Source organism: Xyrauchen texanus, chromosome 46, assembly GCF_025860055.1.
Source record: "Xyrauchen texanus isolate HMW12.3.18 chromosome 46, RBS_HiC_50CHRs, whole genome shotgun sequence".
In the NCBI taxonomy this organism is placed as follows: domain Eukaryota; kingdom Metazoa; phylum Chordata; class Actinopteri; order Cypriniformes; family Catostomidae; genus Xyrauchen; species Xyrauchen texanus.
In genome coordinates this window covers 27,456,654-27,464,875 of record NC_068321.1, presented here as the reverse complement: position 1 = coordinate 27,464,875, position 8,222 = coordinate 27,456,654, and the positions used below count along the sequence as shown (strand labels likewise).

General features: G+C 43.3%; 1 protein-coding gene across 1 annotated transcript in view; it reads left to right on the top strand.

The window, feature by feature from the left end:
- LOC127638171 (transmembrane protein 117) overlaps positions 1-8,222 on the top strand; it is a 60,383-nt gene extending 52,161 nt beyond the window's left edge. The window contains exons 7-8 of the mRNA XM_052119587.1: positions 554-683; positions 7,396-8,222. Coding sequence (XP_051975547.1) covers positions 554-683; positions 7,396-8,036 — 771 coding nt within the window. The 3' untranslated portion in view covers positions 8,037-8,222. The remainder of the gene's footprint in view (positions 1-553; positions 684-7,395) is intronic.

Below are 8,222 nucleotides of genomic sequence, written 5' to 3'. Positions count from 1 at the left end.
AGTCGGTTTAAATGAAATTAAATTATGTGTTGCATATTGTGAAGCCAAAATCCAATGTTCACGCATGTGGACGCGGGATCGCACAAGGTTAATAATAAAACTATCAGCATAGATTTTAGCAGATAACCGATAGTTCGGAAAGCATCTATCGGTGCCGATATATCGGTAAAACCTCTAGCGAGTACGCATTCGGACTGAACGTGCCCTTTAAATTAAAGCAGCTGCCAAATGCAAAATTGCAGATGTACGTGTTTCTAGGTGGTTGCTTACAGGCCGAAGTCTGGCTACGCAAGCACAACGTTGAGCCTTTCGAAAATGAGTTTATGCATATTTTATTCATAGAGTATGTTGTTATTGAAGTGTGGCAGCTATATTGCAGTGATTTTCAACTGGTTTTGCTTCAGGACCCAGACTAGACATTGAAAATGATATTCTGGGTCCTATTTGCTTTTACCATATCTAGTTGAGTAACCACGGTAACCAAGTAACTAATTCAAGGTCTGACATCAAACGCATGAATTAAAAGTTATTTGTTGAAACGTTCTTGCTTCAGGATTGGGAGTTTCCTCACTTCATGGGCGATCTGGACATGAATCTACCGGGTCTTTCCACCACGCAAGTGAAGATCAAACTGCCCTTGTGCAAACGTGTCTTTAAAGACGAGTATCACATTCACATCACAGGTAAATCCGCACACTGCACACTTATGTAGGGCGTGACAAGCTACACACGAGAAACGCATTTGTGCCAATGAATCAAGTGGTAGCGTTTCTAAGCTGTCGTGTGGGACATGGTGGAAGAATTAATTCCTTTCCCAAAGGGACGTGCTGTCAGTATATTTGCTCGTTAGATACATCTCTTTATAATTATGTGTGTGAAGGCAGCGTTTGTAATGCATACTAATTAGTATTTGCTCTGTGAATCACTGTATGTGACAGTATTGTGTTTCGCTCACTGTACTGTGCATACTTGACAGCCGTCTTGTGAATAGATGATTGTTCCCTAAAGGGTCAGAACATGGCCTTCCTTCTCAATGGTTCACCAAATTCTTTAACTATATTGTTTAGCACTGAGATTTAGCACGATGAAAATAATCTCACATTAATGCTTTATCAAAGGATGCCATTAGAGAGTGAATTTGATCTTAATTATTCAACTATGGGCACTTTAAGGTCACATTTAAAATGCTTTTCTACATGCCTGCTATGTATATATTTGACTGGTGTACCCTTGACCGAGACTTCCATTTTTTAAGTATGAGAATCCATCATATAAATGATATTTGATATAGAGTTGTCCAGCTGTGACGTCCGTTTGTTGGCGAACACAGAAGGCTAATTTTCCATGTGCTCCCTCAGGATTTTCCTATGGGTTTTTATAATGGGTTTTCTCAGCTTATGAGTAAAATATCTATTTTCATCCCAATTTGGAACGGCCAATTCCCAATGTGCTCCAAGTCCTCGTGGTGGTGTAGTGACTCGCCTCAATCCGGGTGGTGGAGGATGAATCTCAGTTGCCTCCGCGTCTGAGTCCGTCAATCCACGCATCTTATCACGTGACTTGTTGAGCACGTTACCGCGGAGATGTAGTGCGTGTGGAGGCTTTACGCTATTCTCCGCAGCATCCACGCATCCCACCGAGAGCGAGAACCACATTATAGCGACCACGAGGAGGTTAACTCAATGTGACTCTACCCTGCCTAGCAACCGGGCCAATTGGTTGCTTAGGAGACCTGGCTGGAGGCACTCAGCAACTCATCCAAAATTGTCTTTATACAATTCCATTGGAAAATCCAGAGGGAAAGCATGGCTCAAAAATGTGAATTATTTTCCGGGATTTTGGACTTCACCCTGAACAGCTCTATTGATAGAGAAAACAGTATTAGTGAAGAGCATACTCGTGATCAAGGTAAATCAAGGTAACCTTCAACTGTGAGCAAAAAATATTTTTATTAGGTGACATTTCCAGTATGTAATATTTGTAACAATTTAATTGTGTGTACTTTATTTAGGGAACATAAATGTAGAGTTGGATCGAGTTCACCTTAGTCGAATCCAGGTCAAGTCCGAGTCTTTAAACAATTGAGTCGAGTCCAAATCCATAAGGGGACGAGTCAGTCTCAAGACCGAGTCCATAACAGGCAGAGTCGAGTCCATGTCTAAAATGGGCAGAGTCAGACTCAAGACCGAGTCCATAACAGGCCAAGTCCGAGTTGAGTCCGAGTCCAAATGGGGCAGAGTCGAACTCAAGACTGATTTCATAACAGGTCGAGTCTGAGTCCAAAAAGGGACAGAGTCAGACTCCAGACCAAGTCCATAACAGGCCGAGTCTGAGTCCAGAAAGGGACAGAGTCATACTCCAGACCAAGTCCATAACAGGCCGAGTCTGAGTCCAAAAAGGGACAGAGTCAGACTCCAGACCAAGTCCATAACAGGCCGAGTCCAAGTTGAGTCCAAGTCCAAAAGGGGCCGGGTCGGACTCAAGACCGAGTCCATAACAGGTCGATTCTGAGTCCGAATGAATCTGTTCATTAATCTGAATTCAAAATGTAACTGTAAACTCAACATCAATATTTTAAGCTTATTTTAACTTTCACAACTAAGAAAAAAGAACTGTCAATATAAATGTAACAAAAACACATTTTATGATTAGTATCCTGCTGAACAGACTTCAGAGTGGTTTCAGAATGAATGTATATGCTTTAGCTGTATGAAGACAAAACTGTCCTTCAACACATTGTGTTCTGTTGACATTTCAAATATTTGTTGCTTTTACCCTCACTCAAACATAGACCAAAGAAACAGTGTTACTCGTGTGTGTTACTCGTGTGTGTTACTCGTGTGTTACTCGTGTGTGTTGCTCGTGTGTGTTACTCGTGTGTGTTACTCGTGTGTTACTCGTGTGTTACTCGTGTGTGTTACTCGTGTGTGTTACTCGTGTGTGTTACTCGTGTGTTACTCGTGTGTGTTGCTCGTGTGTGTTACTCGTGTGTGTTACTCGTGTGTTACTCGTGTGTTACTCGTGTGTGTTACTCGTGTGTGTTACTCGTGTGTGTTGCTCGTGTGTGTTACTCGTGTGTTACTCGTGTGTGTTGCTCGTGTGTGTTACTCGTGTGTGTTACTCGGTGTTACTGTGTGTTACTCGTGTGTGTTACTCGTGTGTGTTACTCGTGTGTGTTGCTCGTGTGTGTTACTCGTGTGTTACTCGTGTGTGTTGCTCGTGTGTGTTACTCGTGTGTGTTACTCGTGTGTGTTGCTCGTGTGTGTTACTCGTGTGTTACTCGTGTGTGTTGCTCGTGTGTGTTACTCGTGTGTTACTCGTGTGTGTTGCTCGTGTGTGTTACTCGTGTGTGTTACTCGTGTGTTACTCGTGTGTTACTCGTGTGTGTTACTCGTGTGTGTTACTCGTGTGTGTTACTCGTGTGTGTTACTCGTGTGTTACTCGTGTGTGTTGCTCGTGTGTGTTACTCGTGTGTGTTACTCGTGTGTTACTCGTGTGTTACTCGTGTGTGTTACTCCTGTGTGTTACTCGTGTGTGTTACTCGTGTGTGTTACTCGTGTGTTACTCGTGTGTGTTGCTCGTGTGTGTTACTCGTGTGTGTTGCTCGTGTGTGTTACTCGTGTGTGGTACTCATGTGTGTTACTCCTGTGTGTTACTCGTGTGTGTTACTCGTGTGTGTTACTCGTGTGTGTTACTCCTGTGTGTTACTCGTGTGTGGTACTCGTGTGTGTTACTCGTGTGTGTTACTCGTGTGTGGTACTCATGTGTGTTACTGCTGTGTGTTACTCGTGTGTGGTACTCGTGTGTGTTACTCGTGTGTGGTACTCATGTGTGTTACTCCTGTGTGTTACTCGCGTGTGGTACTCATGTGTGTTACTCCTGTGTATTACTCGTGTGTGGTACTCATGTGTGTTACTCATGTGTGTTACTCGTGTGTGGTACTCATGTGTGTTACTCCTGTGTGTTACTCGTGTGTGTTACTCTTGTGTGTTACTCATGTGTGTGTTACTCGTGTGTGTTACTCGTGTGTGTTACTCGTGTGTGTTACTCGTGTGTGTTACTCGTGTGTGGTACTCGTGTATGTTACTCCTGTGTGTTACTCGTGTGTGTTACTCGTGTGTGGTACTCGTGTGTGTTACTCCTGTGTGTTACTCGTGTGTGTTACTCGTGTGTGTTACTCGTGTGTGGTACTCGTGTGTGTTACTCGTGTGTGTTACTCGTGTGTGGTACTCGTGTGTGTTACTCCTGTGTGTTACTCGTGTGTGGTACTCGTGTGTGGTACTCGTGTGTGTTACTCCTGTGTGTTACTCTTGTGTGTTACTCCTGTGTGTGTTACTCGTGTGTGTTACTCCTGTGTGTTACTCGTGTGTGGTACTCGTGTGTGTTACTCCTGTGTGTTACTCGTGTGTGTTACTCGTGTGTGTGGTACTCGTGTGTGGTACTCCTGTGTGGTACTCGTGTGTGGTACTCGTGTGTGTTACTCCTGTGTGTTACTCCTGTGTGTTACTCGTGTGTGTTACTCGTGTGTGGTACTCGTGTGTGTTACTCCTGTGTGTTACTCCTGTGTGTTACTCTTGTGTGTTACTCGTGTGTGTTACTCGTGTGTGTTACTCGTGTGTGTTACTCCTGTGTGTTACTCGTGTGTGTTACTCGTGTGTGGTACTCGTGTGTGTTACTCGTGTGTGTTACTCGTGTGTGGTACTCGTGTGTGGTACTCGTGTGTGTTACTCGTGTGTGTTACTCGTGTGTGGTACTCGTGTGTGGTACTCGTGTGTGTTACTCCTGTGTGTTACTCGTGTGTGTTACTCGTGTGTGTTACTCGTGTGTGGTACTCGTGTGTGTTACTCCTGTGTGTTACTCGTGTGTGGTACTCGTGTGTGTTACTCCTGTGTGTTACTCGTGTGTGTGGTACTCATGTGTGTTACTCGTGTGTGTTACTCGTGTGTGTTACTCGTGTGTGTGGTACTCGTGTGTGTTACTCCTGTGTGTTACTCGTGTGTGGTACTCGTGTGTGGTACTCGTGTGTGTTACTCCTGTGTGTTACTCGTGTGTGTTACTCGTGTGTGTTACTCGTGTGTGTTACTCGTGTGTGTTACTCGTGTGTGTTACTCGTGTGTGTTACTCGTGTGTGTTACTCCTGTGTGTTACTCGTGTGTGTGTTACTCGTGTGTGTTACTCCTGTGTTACTCTTGTGTGTTACTCGTGTGTGTTACTGCGTGTGTGTTACTCGTTATTATTGCTCCTGTGTGTTACTCTTGTGTGTTACTCATGTGTGTGTTACTCCTGTGTGTTACTCCTGTGTGTTACTCGTGTGTGTTACTCGTGTGTGTTACTCGTGTGTGGTACTCGTGTGTGTTACTCCTGTGTGTTACTCGTGTGTGTTACTCGTGTGTGTTACTCGTGTGTGGTACTCATGTGTGTTACTCCTGTGTGTTACTCGTGTGTGTTACTCGTGTGTGGTACTCGTGTGTGGTACTCGTGTGTGTTACTCCTGTGTGTTACTCATGTGTGTGTTACTCGTGTGTGTTACTCCTGTGTGTTACTCCTGTGTGTTACTCGTGTGTGGTACTCGTGTGTGTTACTCCTGTGTGTTACTCGTGTGTGTTACTCGTGTGTGTGGTACTCGTGTGTTACTCCTGTGTGTTACTCGTGTGTGTTACTCGTGTGTGTTACTCCTGTGTGTTACTCGTGTGTGGTACTCGTGTGTGTTACTCGTGTGTGTTACTCGTGTGTGGTACTCCTTTGTGTTACTCTTGTGTGTTACTCGTTGTGTGTTACTCGTGTGTGTTACTCTTGTGTGTTACTCGTGTGTGTTACTCGTGTGTGTTACTCGTGTGTGGTACTCGTGTGTGTTACTCTTGTGTGTTACTCTTGTGTGGTACTCTTGTGTGTTACTCGTGTGTGTTACTCTTGTGTGTTACTCGTGTGTGTTACTCTTGTGTGTTACTCGTGTGTGTGATACTCTTGCGTGTTACTCGTGTGTGTTACTCTTTTGTGTTACTCGTGCGTGTTACTCGTGTGTGTTACTCGTGTGTGTTACTCCTGTGAGTTACTCGTGTGTGTTACTCGTGTGTGTTACTCGTGTTTGTTACTCGTGTGTTACTCATGTGTTACTGGTGTGTGTTACTCGTGTATGTTACTCGTGTGTGTTACTCGTGTGTGTTACACATGTATGTTACTTATGTGTGTTACTTATGTGTGTTACTTATGTGTGTTACTCGTGTGTGTTACATGTGTGTTACTCGTGTATGTTACTTATGTGTGTTACTCGTGTATGTTACTCGTGTGTGTTACTTGTGTACGTTACTTATGTGTGTTAGTTATGTGTGTTACTCGTGTATGTTACTCGTGTGTGTTACACATGTATGTTACTTATGTGTGTTACTCATGTGTGTTACACATGTATGTTACTCATGTGTGTTACTCATGTGTGTTACTTATGTGTGTTACTCGTGTGTGTTACTCCTGTGTGTTACATATGTGTTACTCGTGTATGTTACTCGTGTGTGTTACTCGTGTATGTTACTTATGTGTGTTACTCGTGTGTGTTACTTGTGTGTGTTACTCGTGTATGTTAATTATGTTTGTTACTCATGTGTGTTACTTATGTGTGTTACTTATGTGTGTTACTCATGTATGTTACTCGCGTGTGTTACTCATGTGTGTTACACATGTATGTTACTTATGTGTGTTACTCGTGTGTGTTACACATATATGTTACTTATGTGTTACTCATGTGTGTTACTTATGTGTTCCTTCCTACCTTCCTTCATTCCTTTCTCTTTCTTTACTTGCTTTCCTTTCTTCTTTCTTTAAATTCTTCATTTCTTCCTTCTGTACTTCCTTTCCTTCCTCCTTTCTTTTCTTCATTATTTTCTTCCTTTCTTCTCACCTTGTATTCTCATTTCTTTCTTTCTTCTTTACTTTCATATCTTCCTATTTTCTTTCCTTTCTTCCTTCTGTACTTCCTTCTATCTTTCCTTTCATTCCTTTTTTCTTTCCTTCCTCCTTTTTCTTCCTTTATTACTGTCCTTTCTTCTCTATTTACTTCCTTTTTACTTTCTTCTTTCTTTCCTTCCTTCTGTACTTCTTTCTTTCTCTCTCTCTTCCTTTCTCATTCTTTCTTTCTTTCTTTCTTTCTTACTTTCTTTCTCTCTATCTCTTCCTTCCTTTCTCCTTTGTTTTCTTCCTTCCTTGCTTTCCTTTCTTCCTTCCTATCCTCCTTCTGTACTTAATTTCTGTCTTCCTTTCCTTTCTTTCCTTCTTTCTTCCTTTATTCCTTCTGTACTTCTTTCTTTTGCCTTATTTCCTTCCTCTATTCTTTTTCTTTCTTTCTTTCTTTCTTCCTTCTTTATTTGCTTTCTTCCTTTCACTTCCTTTCTTTCTTTTTCTCAGGGAAATGGTTTAATTACGGCATCATCTTTCTGGTTCTAATCTTGGACCTGAACATGTGGAAGAACCAGATCTTCTATAAGCCGTATGAATATGGTCAGTACGTTGGTCCAGGAGAGAAGATCTACACCGTTGAGGATCCAGAGACACTGCGAGATTTCAACCGAAGCACGCTGACCTGGGAATGGCGCTCCACCAGTATCGACCCCCTTGCCAACCAGACGTACGCTCATCGAGACACGTTCTTACACAGCCGTTACGTGGGCTCCAGTCTGGACGTCAAATGCCTGGCGTTCATCCCGAGTCTAGCCGCCTTTGTGCTCTTCGGATTCTTCATCTGGCTGTTTGGCCGTTTCCAGGACAGCGAGACGTTCCCCGAGAGCCAAGACAAGAGTTACGAGCGCATCAAGCGAAAGTCGCCATCCAATCTGGGAGTCATGCCAGAGGAGGTGCTCATCACCATGTGTGAGGAGCTGAAGAGAAGTGGAACACCGATGTTGCTCTTAGTGGACACGCATCATTTTGGGTCATCAAACAACTCCATGTCACCGTGTTCAAGCGACACTCAGGAGACACAATCCAGCGTAGCTGTTGACAGCCTTGTCCCTGATGATACTGCTGATGTCAAACAACTGACCCCGTGACCTTAGCCAAAGGTCAAAATGAGCTCAGGAAGGACTTCCTGAAAATGTTCTGGACACTGTTTGGTGACTTTTGGCATCTTCGTGGAAATGACCATGAAAATTCAGTTTGTATTTACTCTATTTTTATAAGATACTTTTAAAGACTCTTTGAACGTTTGAACTAAATCCGTTCTGTGTGCTTCAAAT